Below are 18721 nucleotides of genomic sequence, written 5' to 3'. Positions count from 1 at the left end.
AGCCAAGTTTTCTGACTTTGGAACTGAGTTTAAAATCTCTCTGGTTAACTTGATACCAAACATGGATGCAGTTGGACATTTGTCAGTTTTGTCTAATTCTATTTCAAGAGAATAAATCCAAAATTAGGTTTCTTCTAGACTCATCAACGGACATATTCCGAAAAATAAAAAGCCAAGCAACAACTCACTTAAGCAATTTACGGCGAGACCGTAAATTGAAAAAAGATTCCTCCAGTGTGAGTAATTTCTGTTGTTCTAAAGCATGATGTTGGATGATCAGCCGCTCAACTTCCATCTGGAGCTGGACATCTAACTAGAGTAATAAAAAACCAGAGACAATCACTCCTTTTCTCTAAGAAAAAAAAAATAACCTTTAAGCATCCTTTAGCTGTCACATACCTCCGAGGACTGTCATCATCATCATCATCCACAGGGACTGTGGCTTTGGAATAACTAGATTCTGAATGTAGGTAGAATGAGCATCAAGGAAGAAAAAAGAAGCCAAACCAAGTATATAGTCAGAAGCCATGAAGGTGGATGATATTCTGATTTTCTTAAGGAATCTTTGGAATTCATTTATATAATTTTACATAAATTTATAATCTTATAAATTGCCTGTGAGAGCTTGGGGCAAATCATTCCTTCTTTGTAAATTTCTTTTCTTTTCTAGAAAATAAAGGGCTTCTGGCAGATAATTTCTATAATCTATTCCATTTCCAACATTCTGCTGTTGTCTTCCAGTGGGAAGAGGGAGAAGACATTAGTAGTAGAGCAGACCCTAAGAGTCAAGGTATTGGGGCGGCTAGGTGGTGCAGTGGATAAAGCACCGGCCCTGGAGTCAGGAGTACTTGGGTTCAAATCCGGTCTCAGACACTTAATAGTTACCTAGCTGTGTGGCCTTGGGCAAGCCACTTAACCCCATTTACCTTGCAAAAACCTAAAAAGAAAAAAAAGAAAAAAAAGAAGAGTCAAGGTGTTCATTTTGGGGAAAGACTTGGAATGTGACTTTGGTCTTCCATAATGGAGAACAAGAACTGACTTGGGGGGGTGAGGTAGGTGAAGGTGAGGATGTGCATGCACACACATATCCTACAGAGGGAACAGCTGATCTTACATGACTCAATATACACTCATCCTCAGAGGCGGTCTCAGTAGCTGGATCTGGATAGATTGACAATACATTCTTGCTGAGTTCTATCCCTAGATTTTTTTTGGCTTCTCTCAAGTATTCCTCGTATTTTTCATTCCCTGTTGGTGGTGAGAGAGAGAGAGAGAGAGAGAGAGAGAGAGAGAGAGAGAGAGAGAGAGATGAGAGTCAAGAAAAGAGTGGGAATTGTGCCCCTGATATTGAGTCTCATCTCATAGGAGGTTGAAAGGGAAATGACCTTCTTCTCCAATCTTCCTCTGCAGCATTGGTTTTTTTTTTTTTTGTTAACCTGGTTTGAAATAGAATGTGAAAATCTGAAATGGGAGGCTCTGACTCAAATAAATTTTAGCATGTTCTTGAATTTGGCTGCAAAAAAATGAAATCTGTAATTTTACTAACTTTTCATTGAAATTTAGCATTGTCTTCAATTATGAACCTAGGCAACAAAGTCACCAGAAAGAAATCAAAGCTATTTTTAGATCATATTACAGGTACAGCTATGTAGAAATAAAATTTTTATTTATCATTGCTTCAAAATTCCCATAATTACTAGATCCATTGCTAAGTCATACATGACCATGATTTTCCCTTCTACAGACTAAAGTTTAATAGAATTGATTTCCTTTGTAAAACAATGTATTTTATTTTATGAATTTAAAAATGTGATTCTGAAAAGTTCAGATTGCCAAAGGAGCCCATAATACAATAAAAGGTTAAAGATCCCTAGTAAATATACTTACAGGTACAATGATGGTAGAATTATTCAAACTTACTGAGGAATGCTTATAAAATTCAGTTAAATAAGATGGCTGTGCAGCTAAGTCTTTGAGGTCAAAACAATAACAAAGCAGCTAAACTGGGAAGTATAGACAGTTAGTACAATTATTTTAGACATCCCAGAATCCTTTTTGTAGTTTTTTCCTTTTATAAAACCTTCCTGCCCTGATACATGAACTGTAAGTAACCATAATCATACTCTTGAAATTTAAGTATAATTGAGTTTGAGATATGGCCCTGTTTATTTTAATATGAAGAGGTAGAAGATTATAAGAAATAGTCATTTGGATTCCATGCTGAGGCAAGGAAAAAATTGGTAACATGGGGAGGGTTGTAGAGGTGATGGAATTTAGTTTTTTTTTGAGAGTTCAAAAGTGCATGAAGAAAGGCAAGGGAATTTTGGTATACCATTGTCCTTAGTTGGACATCAGGAAAAGGAGAGTCTAACTTGGGGACATTCTATGGGAACACTTGAGGTGCAGTTTGGATCTATATAGGGTCTAGTACTTAGCAGGTGCTTGCTGAGAACTTCAGGGATAGAACTTGGACCTAAATCCAAACTACTTTGCTTCTTCAGTGACCCACATTTGTACTAGAATTAGAGGGGGGGTGGATTGTAGGGAGGGGAGCAGCAGGAAGAGCTAGAGATCTGAACAAGAGATTAGTCTTTGAAGTTTGCCTTTCTTGCTCTATCAGAGCCAAGCTACTTATGAGTAATAAGTCCCATAATGAGACCAGGGCTTGTGGTAAAAGAAGCTTCTGAATGCTGTGCTTATGGGGAACCATTGTGGATGTTGTTCTAATGTTGCACGATGTAGGGGAGAAGTCAACTCAATCAGAAATCCAAGGGGAAAATTTTTGGGGAGGCTACTCTTGATGTAGCAATGGAGAATCTCCATTGGGAGGTAGGACCCAAACTGTGTGATGAGTCTCCTCTTTGGGGACCTTCCCTCAAGGCCATTTGGCGAATTCAATGGATAACTGTCCAATTCTGTGTTCATCTTGTGGTCATGTGTGCCATCACTAGGAAAGAATCAGGTATTCTACCAAATCAAATCCTCACCAGCAGTCACCAGAAAAAAATAACATTTATTTTTTATTTTTTTGTTTTTAGGTTTTTTTGCAAGGCAATGGGGTTAAGTGGCTTGCCCAAGGCCACACAGCTAGGTAATTATTAAGTGTCTGAGGCTTCATTTGAACTCAGGTACTCCTGACTCCAGGGCCGGTGCTCTATCCACTGCACCACCTAGCTGCCCCTCATTTTCAATACTTGGAAAATCCCTTGGTTGAGATATTGGATAATACCTTTAATGTTCCTTGGGAGATCCAGGCAGATTCGGGGAAAGATTCCTTCTCCCCTCAGGGTGAGGGTCTCTGGTTTCAGATGGGCAACCTGAATCTGAAAACTCCTCTCAAAGACTGCAGGTACCCCAGGCAGATAATAAACTTTTAATGTCTGTTCTTTGTTTGATTCAATGAAACCCTACAACAGACCAAAGAAAACAAAATATATCAAAAGATAAGGCCATGAATCAGCTCATCCAAATTATGAGAGAATTTTTGTGAATAGGATATTTAAAGAAAAAGAACAGAATTGGGTTATGAAGGAAAGCAGTGTAGCCTGGGCCTCCTTCTGGAGAGCAAGAAAGTTGGAGCTAATTCAACACAGAGAGAGGTAATTTTAAAACCATTTTATTAAGACTACAAAATTGCAATGAGCATTAGTTCTGGCCTCACTTTCTGCACAGTAGACAAGGCTGCCAGAGAGAGAATCTAGTCCTATAGCCTATAGATTCACGGAATCTCAAAGCTGGGAAAGAGTTCAGGAATTATGTTAGCCTATCTGAGTAAGGAGCATTATGACATGTGGCCATTCAGTCTCTCCTGGAAAACCTCTAACAGGATGAACTCACTACTCCTGGAGGCAGCTTGACCATTTATAGGAAGTTTTTACTTATATTGACCTATTGACCTGAGATTTGCCTCTCAATATCTTCCATCCATCAGTCCTGCTTGTCCCCCAGTTCTTTCAGCTACAACAACCATTTACTGTTCTTCTCTGAATGCATCCTGGCTTGTCCTTCCTAAAAAACGTGGTGACCAGAAATAGAGACAATACCCTGGAGGTGATCTTTACCAGAGCAGAGTAATTTTGGTTGCCATTGTGCTATTGATGCACACTAAGTTCACATTTTAAAGGGGCAGAAAAATAGTGCAGTAGATAAGAGTGCCAGATTTAGAGTCAGGAAAACTCATCTTTCTGAGTTCAAATCTGACCTCAGACCCTGGGTAATTCACTTCATCCTGTTTGCCTCAGTTTCCTCATCTTCAAAATGAACTGGAGAATATTAGCAGGATATTTGACAAGAAAGCTCACAAATGGGGTCATGGAGAGTTGGGTTTGACTGAAAGGACTGAACAACAAAGTTCCCATTTTACTGCAATCTGCCACTCTCTTGAGATGGCAATCTCGATCACTATTTTTCAATCTACTTTATAAATGGTACTGAGCACTCAAAATTAGGTCACCCAAACATGGTTCCTTTCCTTCCTTTCCATGACCAACTTGCTGAGATTTCTGTTCTTGGCTATTCTTGGTCAAGAATGGCTTGTGCAAAATGCCCTCTGAGGTCATTTCCAACTCTGAGATTCTATAGTTCTGTGAATTCAAATTCGAAGGGTCAGTATAGATAAAGAAGCTGAAATAGAAACCTTCAAAGGTTAAAAGTGTGGGGCAGCTAGGTGGTGCAGTAGATAGAGCATGGGCCCTGGAGTCAGGAGTACTTGAGTTCAAATCGGGCCTCAGACACTTAATCATTACCTAGCTGTGTGGCCTTGGGCAAGCCACTTAACCCCACTGCCTTGCAAAGACTGAAAAAAAAAAGTTAAAAGTGAATTATTGGCCTGATACTTTTGAAGGAAGGGAAGAAAATGGCTGGAGAGAATGTTGGCTAAGAGAAAATTCATCTTCAAGTGTACATGCACAACTTTTACTGGATTGTTCACTGCCAAGGGGAGAGGGGTAGAAAAATATGGAACTTATGACCTTGCAATTGCATGAATGTTGAAAATTACCTTTGCATGTGATTGGGCAAATAAAATAAAATATTGATAAAAATATTTGTTTCATCCTGATAAAGGCATATTCTGTTCCTCTAATAGTTAAGGCATATTTAACACAATCTTCCATGCTTGTGTATTTGATATCTTTAATGTACCTTTTTTTAGTTTAGTTTTTTTTTTTTTTGCAAGGCAATGAGGCTAAGTGGCTTGCCCAAGGCCACACAGCTAGGTAATTATTAAGTGTCTGAGGCTGGATTTTAACTCAGGTTCTCCTGATTCCACTGGGCCACCTAGCTGTCCCTAATGTACCTTTTCTTTTTTTTTTATTTTTTTTCAAGGCAATGGGTTTAAGTGACTTGCCCAAGGCCACACAGCTAGGTAATTATTCAATGTCTGAGGTTGGATTTGAACCCAGGTATTCCTGATTCCAAGGCCAATGTTTTATTCACTGTGCCACCTAGCTGCCCCCTAATGTACCTTTAATACACCCAACCACACCCACACATAGTTTATTGACTTTCTCTGTACACAGGACTGATTTTTTTTTTCCTTTTCTGTTCAGGTAAGTACTTACAGAGCGAGGTAGGATCAGTGGTATTCCAGGATGAGGGCCATCTACAGAAAGCTGGATCTCCTCCAGAACTTTGAACTCAAAGCCAACTTTGCCATTGTTCACCAGAATGAACTCACTTTCCATGACATGGTCAAACAGCTTTGGAAGATAAGAGATGAAGAGTTGAATTACCACCATCAAGTTCCTTGTTAGACACTGCCACATACTACACTGAGGCCCCCTCAGAGAAGAGCTCAAATAGGGGGTGGGGTAGAGATAGTCAATAGGCACAGATAAGATCTGTCACTGGGCTGAGGAGGGAGTTGGTAGCTCCACTGAGAAATCTTAATGATTCAGTTCACCAAGTCAAGAGAGTCATCTGGTTCTACAGGGAAAATCCCCTCACATGGGTCTGTTACATTCATATACATTGAGATTACAATGGAGGAGTCAGCCAATTAGTCAACAGGCCTTTATTAAACCCTACAATACACTGGCATTGCTACATGCTGGGGCTTTAGAAGATCAAATGAATTAGCCAACATCCCTAGCTCTTGTGGGCACTCAACAGATTGGATGGAATAGAACAGTGGGTTTGACTGAAATGACTGAATGACAAAGTTCCCATTTTACTACAATCGGCCACTCTCTTGAGATGGTGATCTTGATCACAAATACCTGTTCACAGAGAGACTGAAATGAACTTGGGGAGGGGACATATAGGTGAGAAGAGAACCACATGTACACACCCAAACTAGCCCCAATAACAAGCAAGTAACTGTGTGATAATATAATATAGACCACATACACACAGGTTTTGGAAATTCAAATAAGCCAAAGATCAGGATGGGATAGAATTAATCAAGGACGGAAGTAGACCAGTAGAAGTTCTGGGTGGATAGAGAGAAAGGACCAGCGAACAGAGTGAATGCAAATATTGAAACAAGAAAAAGTCTATTTGGGAATAGTCAGTGAGTACAATCCTTGGGAATAGTAGTTTCTTAATAGATGCTTGCTGATTGACTCATTAAAAACTAAGTTAATAGTCACAAGTGTGCCCAGTTAATGGAGGAGCCTTGAAGATCAAACTGATGAACTTTGATCTTATTCAACAGGCTGTGGAGTTATTGTAGTTACTTATATAGGGGAGTGTTGGGGTGAGAATGGTAATTTAGGAAGATGAATCTGGCACTCTGATGGTTGGGAGAGACTAGAAATAGGGAGATAAGCTAGCAAGTCATTGTAATAATTTCCATGTGAACTCATGAGAGCTTGGACTATGGTAATCTTTATGGAAATGAGTAAGGAGGGTTGATTCTGTGAAATATTGGGGAGGATGAATCAGTACAACTTAGTGATTGATTGATTAGGGAGAAGTGAAGGAGTTGGAATTGCTTAAAGAGCTTTTGAGGTTGTGGAAAATGGGGAACCAAGAAGATAATGATGGAAAAAATGGGGAAGGGAGGAGATACCATTTTGAGGGGAATGATGATAAGCCCAATTTTTGAGACTTTTTAAAGCTCTGAAAAAAAAATCAAAATGTCTTACAGCTAACTAGAGATGGCAGCTTGGTAGATGAAAGAGAGGTATGTTAGATTTGGAGTGTCCATTAAATTGTAGGCTCCTTGAGGGTGGGGATTGTCTTTTGCTTGTTTTCTTATTCCCAGCTCTTAGTAGAGCATCTTATACATATCAAATACTTAATAAATATTTATTTATTTATTTAATTATTTCTTGATTGAGTCACTTGAAGCTGTGACTCTGAACTACCCAAAAAACTGAATGCAGAGGAGGAAGAGCAGAAGATTAAGGAGAGGCAAAGATAGAAGTCACTTGGAGTCGATTTGCTTTACCTGTAGTCCATAGTTAATTTCATTTGTGTCAAATTTATAACTGACCAATGAAGCTTCTCCTTTCAGGGTAATCTCATAGGTGGGCCCCCCCTCCACTTCACACAGGGCTTTCACCCGAGCAATGATGTCACAATGCCCATAAAATGAGAAGGACACCTGGTGGCTAGTAAAAGGTGGTAACACTCCATAGAGGGGTAAGATATCAAATACCTGTGGGAAAAAGCATGAGATGTGACAATATTTACCCTACTGCAGAACATTCAAAAGGGTAAAATTAAGTTAGTTTACATTACATTTAGCAGATGGTATCATAGGTATAGAATTGGTCATCAAATTCAACACATTCATTTTTCAGATGAGGAAAACAGGCAGTGTGCCCAGGATCACACTGCTAGTACATATCTGATGCTGGATATGAACTCAAGTCTTCCTGACCCTAGGCTCAACTTCCTAACCACTATGCAAACTAGGCAGTTAATTTTGAAAATGTGAGACAATTCTGAGTAGTGGAATAGAGACATCCTACCATATTCTGGAATTGACGTCCTAGAAATTTGAGGTTGTGGGAAGGAGAGCTGACTTGGAGACCTAAGTTCTCATATTGGACCTTCCACTTATCATATAGCTCATTTCCCTTCTCTGGACCTCAATTTCATCTGGAAAAAGATAGGGTTGGACTAGATGGGACAATGTTTAGGGATGACATAAGGATGGTATAATCTTCTCTCCCCTAAGGTACAGACCTTCAAAGAGTGTCTTTGAGAGTTCCCTGGCAGTGAACCTCTCCTAACTTCTTGAGCCTGGGCCTCAGATGACAAGGATATAAGCAATGACAAAGATGTTATAACATACAAAAAATGTAACACAATCTTGAAGATGTCCTCCACTTCTGACATCATACAATCCGAACTGAGAGAGAGCTTGATTATGCCAGTGGTTCAATCAAATCAACAAAGAGGCACTTATTAAGGAAGCATCTGCTTCATACAAGCATTGTGTGAAACAGAGCTTAGAAGTCAACAATGGAATTTCTGTCTTCAGAAAAACAAACAAAAAAACAGGTGTCATCTAAACCTTTCTCTGCTTCCCAGTTAAGAAGTCAGTTCTGTTAACTTATGTTCATTAGCTATACTTTTTTTAGAACAAAGAATAATTAGCTTATTTACATTCCTTTTGCTCTCAGCATCTTGGGTAAAGGAGCTTTAGGAATTATTATAATAAAAGGATAGGATGATATGTATTAGAGTTGGAAAGAAACTGGGGTCAACTACTCCAGTGTCTTTATTTTCCTTCAATAGAAAACAGAAATCCCATGGAAGAGATCTAGTCCATTCTTGCCAATATTCAGTACAGGGAGTCCTTCCTTGTGTGTTATCTAGGACACCACAAAGTAGAAGTAAGAACTTAAATCTTGGATGATATTTTAGAGTCTTGACTCCAAGAACTTCCAGGTTTCTGAGTATTGGGACCTGGAGTTCCATGGTTAGGGACAAGGTCAGATTAGGAACTCTTCTGAAAAAAAAGAGGGAAACTGAGGGACATTCTGTTTGAGAGCAAGCACAAGCTGTTTGTTAACTTACTTCTTCCACCCCAATGGTAAAAGAATCATCCTGTTCAAAGATCCACAGAGAATCCTGGAATTCTGCCTGGCTCTGGGTTATTAATGCCTCTTCTAGGCTTGGTTTCAGTGCCTGGAAATGAAAAGTTCAAGGGAAAACTAGCAAATCTTTGCTCGGGAGACCTAGACCTAGATCTTATCCCCTATCCCCACCTGTATCTGTTACATGGAATATGCATGGACTCTATTCCAATAATTCTTCTCTCTAGAATTTGCCACTATTTTTGGAGTTGCAAGCAGTAGAGACAATTGTCATCTACAACATTCCAGAACACTGTAGTTTTTCACCTTAGAGAAAATACAATTCATGCCACAGAGAAGTGGCAGGAGTGTCCCGGGCCCTCCTGTTATATTTGACAAGGGAAAGGTGCCCCAAGAGGGAAGCAAGCATTGTTGTGTTCAACCAGACCTCCTGGTTGAACTTAGGCTCCTGGTCTTTATTCTGCCTTAGGAAAGGGGTCCTTCTCTTGTCAGTCCATTATCAAGAAAAAACCAAAAACTTTACTTCTGCATTGACTAGGTTGAGTGCATTTGTTGACTGTGGAAGCTTCTTTTCACCTTCTTCATTCAGATTATCCAGAATGATATGTCTGGAGAAATATATCAGATAATGGAGAGTTAGTGGTTTGGCTACCAAAGCATAGCATTTCACTTTAGTGATGCTGTCACAGCTTTCCCTAAACCAAATCCCCTCTTCTCCCACAAAAACGACAAATGAAATGGAGGAGCAAGGAAATGACATTAAAAGAAACCATCCCATAGGGGTTGAACTCAACAGGCACATTCTCGAAATACTGAGCAAGAGTAGGGTCAATGGGTCCTAACAAGAATTTTCCTCCAGTGAAAGCAAGAAGTTTCTCATTACTGAAGATCTTCAAACAAGTATTAAGTGACTCCTTGTCAGGTATGAGATAGAGAGGGATTAGTGTTTCAGGTGGGCATTGTCCCTGAGGTCCCTCCTTACTCCCAATTCTATGATTCTAGGTAGGAAGCCTAAGGATAGAACACCATTACTTTATACATTTCTTTCATCAGTCCATACCCCACAATTTGGCTTTTAACAAGGAAAAAGCAAAATCTTCAGCCCAATAGGAAAATGCCCATTGTTTTAGAAGTGGGAAGGTGTAGAAGGGAGGTGGCAAAGGCAATGTAATTTAATAATTGGACACTACCTCACTCTACTTTGAGGTCATGTATGTACTCAGAGAAGTCAGTAGTTATCCCAATATTTGACTGTTACAAAACACTCAATAAGAGAGTCAATTATTTATTGAGAAATGCCATAGTGAGGTTCTGTCCTGGAGTGGATTCTTTGTTTGATGATTTGTCCACCCTCTTCTGTGTGGTAAACTAGGTCTGACCTTTGATAAGAGGTGATTTATAGGGTGATGGAATAGAAATAGATCATTTCTACAGGTAAGGGAAGTGATGAGTGTGTATGTCCATGATCATATCCATGTCCATGCCTATGTCCATGCTCATAACTATATAAAAAGAATACTTGAAAACTTGCTAACTTTACTTCAGAATATCCATACTTACTTAACAAATTCAGTTGTATCAGTTGCTCCTGAATTTGGTGGAACTAGATGGGCTGTTGCAGTTGCTGATGCAGTTGCAGTTGCAGTTGCTGGTGCAGCTGCTGATGCAGTTGTTGGTGCTGAGGTTGCGGGAAGCAGATCTTGTTGGGAAAACACACGCATTGGGGCAATGTATGGCTTACGTTGTCCTGTTGAAAATCTGCAAAATCAAATTAGAGTCTATTAATATATTTTTTGAAGTTTGTAATTGGGCCAAAGAGGGCATCCTAAAACAAATGGTCAAATTCTTGACTTGTGGTAAAGAAAGACTATGGGACTCAGAACTCAGGAAATCAGTATCATCTCTAATATTCAAGAAATACTTCTGTGCTTGGTCACCTGCCCATGGAAGTAGAAAAGGAAAGAGAGGATGAGTCTGTTTGATGAGTCTTAGAAAGACCTAAGGGTTTTATAGCTAAGTGTACACAACATGCATATATAAAGAATATGCAGTATGCATGCATGTAGAAACAAAGTCTTCCATCAGGCAAAGGGAGTGGCTTGATCATTTTCTTCTAGTTTTCTCTTTTATCTCAAGGAAACATTTATCTTTTACCAAGATAAGGTCAAAATGGATACATGAACTTGATAAAAAGAGAGAGATTACAAGAAAGAAAAAACATGAAGAATATTACTTATCAGACTTATGGCTAGGAGAACAATGTATGAATAAATAAGAGACAGCAACATTAGGTGTAGCATGGATAATTTTGATTACATTAAATTAAAATATTTTATACAAATAAAATAAATGTCACCAAGATTAGAAGGAAAGCAGAAAAGTGTGTGTGGGGGGAATTTTTATAGACAGTTTCTCAGATAAAGGCCTTATATCTAAAATCTATAAAGAACTTTATCAAGTATATGAGAATAAGAGTCATTCCCCAATTGATAAATTGTCAAAAGATACGAATAGTCAAATTTTCTGATGAAGAAATCAAAACAGTTCAGTCATATGAAAAAAAAGCTCTAAACCATTACTCACTAAAGTAATGCAAATTACTTTTTCTTAAGATTTTTGCAAGGCAATGGGGTTAAGTGACTTGCCCAAGGCCACATAGCTAGGTAATAAGTGTCTGAGGTCAAATTTGAACTCAGGTCCTCCTGACTCCAGGGCTGGTACTCTATCCACTGTGCCACCTAGCTGTTCCTTAAGAAATGCAAATTAAAGCAAACTTGAGTTATCATTCTATACCTAACAGAGTGGCTAAAATGAGTAAAGGAGAAAGTGAAAAATATTGGAGGGAATGTGGAAAAACTGGGATCCCAATTTATTGTTGATGAAATTGTGAGTTGATCCAACTATTCTGGAAAGCAATCTGAATTTATGCCCAGAATTATTTTTATAAATTCCATGTTTTAAAGGGTTTATTACACATTCATCCATATAAATTATGCATATTTTTAAGTTACATAATTGCCTTCCACCCTCCCTTCCCACTCCCCTCCCCTCAATGGTGACCAGTCTGGTGAATATTGTACTTACACATTGTATTCAATGAGAAAATCATCAGATAGGAAAGAAAAACATAAGAAAAAAAGCAGATGTAATTTTTATTCAGATTTTGTATGTTTTGTTTTGTTTTGTTTTTCTTCCTCTGGATGGGGATAGACAGTCTAATAGGGTTATCCTAGCTCTCTGAACTGCTGAGAGGAGCTTCTTCCATCAAGACTGATCAACTCACAATGTTGTTATTAATGTGTACATTGCTTTATTGGTTCTGCTCCCTTTGCTTGTCATCAGATAATGTAATTCCTTCCATGCTTCTTTAGAGTCACACCATTCATGCTTTTTTTTAATAGAACTATAGGATTTCATAATTTTCATATACCATAACTTGTTCAATTATTCCCCAAATGATAGGTATACCCTTAATTTCTAATTCTTTGCCACTGTAAAACAATCTGCTATGAATATTTTGGAACATGTGGGACTTCTCCCATTTTTTTTATGGTTTCTTCTGGATATAGACCTAGCACTGTTTTTTTTAATTTATTTTTTGAAAGATTTATTTATTTTGAATTTTACAATTTTTCCCCTAATCTCGCTTCCTTTGCCCCACTCCCCGCAGAAGGCAGTTTGTTAGTCTTTACATTGTTTCCATAGCACTCATTGATCTAAGTTGAATGTGATGAGAGAGAAATCATATCCTTAAGGAAGAAACATAAAGTATGAGATATAGCAGAATTGCATAATAAGATAACATTTTTAAAAAAAATTAAAGGTAATAGTCTTTGGTCTTTGTTCAAATTCCACAATTCTTTCTCAGGATACAGATGGCATTCTCTGTCACAGATATCCCAAAATTGTTAGGCCTAGTATTGTTATTGCAGGGTCAAAGAGTATGATTAGTTTTATTGCTCTTCAGAATGATTTGTCCAAAGAGTATTAAACTACCCTTTGGCCCAGTAATACCTCCACCAGGGTCTATTTCTGAAGATGATTAGGGAAAAATGAAAAAAAAAAACACCTGTTCTAAAATATATATGGCAGCACTCTTAGAAGTGTTCAAGAACTGGAAAATTACAGGATGCTCATCAATGTATGATGGTTGAACAAGTTGTGCTCTATGATTGTGATAGAATACTATGTTGTAAGAAATGATGAGCTCAATGATCTTAGAAAAAACTTGCAAAGTCTTGTACAGAAAGTCTTGTACTTTGTACTTGTAGAAAAGAGTAAAATGAGCAGAATCAAGAGAGCATTGTATAGAGTACCAGCAATATTGTTTTAAGAAGAACTTTGAGTAAATAAGTCATTTTGATTATTATAAACATCTAAATTAACTAAAAATAACATCTAATGACACTATCTCCATACAGAGAAAGAATAAAAAGAAATTGTATAGAATGATTTTACATTTAAACATACATACATCTACGTGTGTATGTATATATATGTTTTATATATATATATATATATATATATATATGTATATATGTTTATGGCTAATGATGTCCATCTCTAGGCTGGGAGCAGGGAGGGAAGAAAAAAAAGAAATCTACATGAAAACTTCGTTGTATATTTAAAAGTAATAGCAAATTGTACACAGTAGATTTAATTTAAATGGTCAAAGGATATGAACAGACTATTCTGAGAAATCAAAACAATTTATAGTTATATAAAAATGCTCTGCATAGTAGTACTACATAGTAGTAGCTTCATGTGCAATCATATTTTTTATTCTTCTATAATGCTTATTTTATTCCAAAAAATAAAAACAAAACAATTTTTGAAGCTGATTATTTATTAAGCACCTAATCTGTGCAGAGCCCAGAGTTCAAATATGCTAATGAATCTGTGATCTGATTGATTTGGGATTTCTTCCCAACCTTGCAACTATGCTCATTCATCTTAGGCAGGCCTTATCTATATTTCCCCCAAAACTAGTCACAGCGGTTCAACCAGTACAGTAGAGGCATCGACATCTTTTGACACACTGACTACCTGTGATCCCTTGTTCTTTCCAAGTGACTAGCACATCTTTTTCTGCCATATAATCACATCCTGTCCTTCTACTCTTATTTGGAGTTCCTCATTGATTATTTATTGCAGATAGCTCCATCTATCATTTAACTGACCATTGCCCTTTGTGTGATGCTATCTTTAGTTCTTTGGAGTCAGGGGTATTCCCTGTCTTATTGCTATGTGGCAACACCCATAAAATGTTTAGATGGAAAACATGTTCTTTGCTTGTGTTGGAAGTTTGGTTTAAGTAAAAATGTTTGTAACTTCCTAAAAGCAGTCCATTTACCTCTCTTCAGTTGTGAGTTTACTGTCTAACTGTTCTGTTTCAGATATGCTCTCAAGCTCAATGGGATATCCATCAAATGCATACTAAAAATGTTAAAATCTTGGTCCACTTGGTCTTGACAGGTCAAGCTCCTTTGAGTGATTGTAGATCTCTTCTAGGAGTCCCTGCAATGTCTTGGTTTGCATTGGTATCTTGAAGCATTCAACAGCATGTCATCGACAAATAGGAGCTTCTGGAAGACTTTCCCACCAGGGACTCTCTCCTCAACCTGACCTCTGCACTGCATTTTCTCCAATACCTTTGACAAGCCTCCATCCCCCTTTTCAGGGCTCATCTGAGTAATACTATCAGATTACCCTGAGCAGAGCTATTTCTAGTGTTACATCTTCTAAGGAACCTTGAAAGATCTGCATTTATGCACCTTCACAGTGTATGACTGCTTTGCTGTAAAAATCTAAAGGGCAGTGGTCCTTTGTTCTGAATCAAAGACCTTTTTCATAATGAATAAACAATAAGCAGTCTATTCTATTTTCCACATTTTTCTTCAACAAGGATGCTGGAACCATCACACTTGGACTCTTAATTTTACAGGCCCTCATTTGCTTATCAAGGAGATGAAAACGAAATTAAAGAGAATAAGGAAAATAGCCAGATTGGAGTATCCTATAATGCATCTGTCTGTCTGTCTGTCTATCTTTCTAATCTAATATCTATTCAGCTCTCTCTCTCTCTCTCATTTATTATTTATCTATTTATAACATCTATCTAAGTAATCTGTCACCTATCAACACATTCATATATGTGTATGACTAAAGGAAGGGAAGATACCAAAATCTTATAAAAAATCTTCAGTGTATCACTCCCTACCTATTTGCCAACTCTCCCATCTATTAAAAACACAGATGAGGATCATCTCTGTACGAATTGAGGACATCCTTATTGAGAGTGTTAAGATGCAGTAAGCAGATTTTCATAAATGGAATTCAACAATGGAAATCAGTGCTAGATAAAGATAACTGATATTACAGTTTAGCCTTGGATAGCATATACTACAAATAGCTAAATTTAAAGTGATACATAATTAGTGCATAAGAGAATTTAAGTGTGAAACAAGTATAATGAGAAGGGAGAGGGAGCTATCACTAACTGAGGGGAGTCAATATTCACAGCAACCTCACAAAGGAGGTGTTATGATCCCAATTTTACAGTTGAGGAAACTGAGGCAAACAGGTTAAATGACTTGTTCAGAATGCTACTGCTAGTAAATGTTTGAGGCCAGATTTGATCTCAAGTCTTCCTGACACCAGACTCAACCTCTAACCACTGCATTATCATCTGCCTCCTCCTCTCTCAGTAGAAACTGGCAAGGTATGGCATAGGAGCATGGAAGTAGGTAGGACACACCGAGCAAAGACTCAAGACATGTAAGGATGTTGAGGAAATAAAGGCAGGTAAGAGTGATTTATTTGATTCAAAGCTTCCTGGATGGTCTTGTGAAACCTGTGAAAGGCCCTTTTTGTCTTTAGCTACTGAATTTAACCTTTTTTTCCCCACTAGACACATCTACTATAAATGACCCTTTGGCTTGGAGCACACTGTCCAAGAAGGTAGAAATAACATTTGATGGTTTCAGAACTGAAGCTGATAATTATTTGGGGGTTATCACTACAACCAGGAACTTGCAAAAGGGCAGAAAGACAGAATCATTTATTAAATCTCCCCTAAGGAGATTTCAGGCTGAGAGGCCTGAAGCAACTCTATCAGACAGACCACAGATCTTAGAGCTTTGAACAAATGACCTCCCTCCTTCCAAAGTTCCAGACTTCTGGGACACAAGTTGGGGTGTTTGCAAAGGAAACACACAGTGCAACTAACTGCAAGTAGCAGAAAAACAACACCTTTAAGAACATGGGAAACAGGAACAGTATTGAAGTGAGGAGCCCCTTCCACTGGTGAATAAAGGTGAGAGGTGAGGCTGTCCTTATCAATCTTGTAAGAATTAGACAGAGAAGATGGTAAAGAAGAGGGTCAAGAATGCTGAATTTGAATTTTAGGAACATGGATTCCTCATGGATCTATAATTAATGATGATGATAATAATCCTCACTGGGTTATTGTCTGCCTAGGTAGCCATGGGCAAGGTATTTAAAGGCTTTAGATCCGTAAAGTCACAGTACATTGAATGAGGTACCCTAGCTAGGAGTCATTGCCAAGAGACAGAGCAAGAAGGTAACTTGGAGACCATCCTTCAGATGAGGAAACTAAGGCACAGAGTAAGGGAGGGGATGGTGAGTAGCAGAACTGGGAATGAAGCCCAGATCCTCTTTGGAACTCCCACAACCCTTCCTTAGGACACACATCACATCCAATGCAGAAGCATCCTTTCTCTAAAAGGACTTGCCTCTGCCAATATCTTGACCAGAGCAGAGAGAACACAGAACCTTGGCATAAATGTCGAGTTGTTGAATTAAATGATAATAATAATAATGATGACAACATCTAACATTTCTATAGCACTTACTATATGCCTGGTCTGTGCTGCTCAGTACCTTATGAACATTATCGCATCTGATCCTCAAAGAAGCCTAGGAAGGAGGGGCTATTATTATCCTCATTTTCTAGATGAAGAAAGTGATGAAACAGAGATGAAATGACTCACCCAGGGTCACACAGCTAGTAGGTATCTGAGACCAGATTTGAAATTGGATATTCCTAGCTCAAACTTAAGTATTCTTTATTATTATTATTAATAATAATAATACTTATTCCACACATTAATATATAAACATTTGTCATAATAATTACAATAACCAAGCCCTTTACAAGTATTATCTTTTTTTTTAATCTCACAACCACCCTGAGAGGTTGATATTATTAAAAATAATATTATTATTTCCTCATCTGTCAAACATTTATGCCAAGGTTCTGTGATGATGTCTACTTTAAGTCAATGGGACAGTCGGCCAATCATGAAATCAGAAAGACTTATCAGTGACTCAAGCTGACTAGACTATTAGTAACAGACCTAAATTTTCAGAGGCTTTCATCCCAACAGAGTGAAATCTCAGGCTGCATGTGAATCAACAAAATTACCCCCCTCCTAGGATGAAGTTCCTTTAAAATGCAAATAGCTTGAGTAGGAGAACTATACACTCTAGAACGAATTCATTTAAAAGACTTTTTCCTGGGCCAAAGGGACCAAGGAGAGGGAAAATTAAGGAAGTGGGAAGGACTAAAGAAAGGAAAGAAAAGAAAGACAGATTTTGCTGATTTGGTGATTTTGCCAGGTCCTTGCCTCTGCAGATAGAAGGCTACACTCCTCTCAGAAGGATCAGGAGGTAGCTATACCTAGTGTTTGGGAAAACATCATTTTTTGCAATGATGCTGTCCAAAGGACACAAAAACTGAAAACTCTTTTTAAAAAAGAATCATCCAGTAAAGTTAATTTGATCAGATTTCATCCTATTCATAAGGTACAGATGATCATTTTCATATTGTGCTGATCCAGACAGGATTAGTTTCAGTTAATTTAAAAAAAATTTAGCCACAAATAAGAAAAATCAATAATCTTCAGATCTCCAATCTCTTCAACAACCACAAAAACATGAGAATCATTAGGGTAGTAAGAGATGAAAAATTCCCTTTGGCTTGGCTGGGATAGAGCCAGCATGAAAGCTGATCACAGTGGTTTATTGCCAGCCCTGATTTGGGTGAGGCAATTTCCCCTTTCCTACTAGATTTTCAACTCTTGGGTGCTTCAAACCAATACAATCTTTTGTGCTGAACATTTGAAAATTTAAATACATTTATTTTCTTTTATTTTCTCTTCATGAGAAACACTTCAGTGCTAAAATGAAAAGGACATTTTGTGTTGTGGTTAGGATCTTTGGTTATTGTTAGATAAATTTACTGTTTGATTTCTGTAGCTCTTGGACAGACTGCTCCTGAAGTAGTGGAAAACCACCAAAAGAGATGAAAATAGCTGTGGCTACTGTCATAACTCTCTGCTTTCTCCCACTGGTGGGAGGTCTCTACCTCATCTGATCTCAGGGGACAGGGGTCCCCTCCTGCTCTTACTGACCATTCTACTGTACTCATTTGGCATCTGGGTGATCTCACAGGAGAATACTAAGGGAGGAGTCAATCCATTTCCTTCCTGAAACTAAAGATGCCTTCTTAAATTTTCTACTCAAAAGACAGTGTTATTATTCAAATGGTTTTTTTTTTTTAGGTTTTTGCAAGGCAAATGGTGTTAAGTGGCTTGCCCAAGGCCACACAGCTAGGTAATTATTAAGTGTCTGAGATCGGATTTGAACTCAGGTACTCCTTGACTCCAGGGCTGGTGCTTTATCCACTGCTCCCCCTAGCTGCCCTC

The 18721-nt window shown here is 38.1% G+C and overlaps 1 protein-coding gene across 13 annotated transcripts in view; it reads right to left on the bottom strand.

The window, feature by feature from the left end:
- HYDIN (HYDIN axonemal central pair apparatus protein) overlaps positions 1-18721 on the bottom strand; it is a 509309-nt gene that overhangs the window by 136509 nt on the left and 354079 nt on the right. For 11 of the 13 annotated variants that reach the window (XM_074199124.1, XM_074199133.1, XM_074199118.1 and 8 more), the window contains 8 exons: positions 10554-10751; positions 9517-9601; positions 8974-9084; positions 7394-7603; positions 5562-5699; positions 3230-3407; positions 1115-1248; positions 189-313 (listed from right to left, as the gene is read on the bottom strand). In XM_074199124.1, the coding sequence (XP_074055225.1) occupies positions 189-313; positions 1115-1248; positions 3230-3407; positions 5562-5699; positions 7394-7603; positions 8974-9084; positions 9517-9601; positions 10554-10751 (1179 nt within the window). Of the gene's footprint in view, positions 1-188; positions 1249-3229; positions 3408-5561; positions 5700-7393; positions 7604-8973; positions 9085-9516; positions 9602-10553; positions 10752-18721 lie in introns of those variants that run through there. The other 2 variants (XM_074199221.1, XM_074199216.1) reach the window with 2 other exon arrangements.

This window comes from Macrotis lagotis, chromosome 1 (assembly GCF_037893015.1).
Source record: "Macrotis lagotis isolate mMagLag1 chromosome 1, bilby.v1.9.chrom.fasta, whole genome shotgun sequence".
In the NCBI taxonomy this organism is placed as follows: domain Eukaryota; kingdom Metazoa; phylum Chordata; class Mammalia; order Peramelemorphia; family Peramelidae; genus Macrotis; species Macrotis lagotis.
The sequence above is the reverse complement of the archived record's forward strand: the minus strand, read 5'-3'. Positions and strand labels throughout refer to the sequence as shown.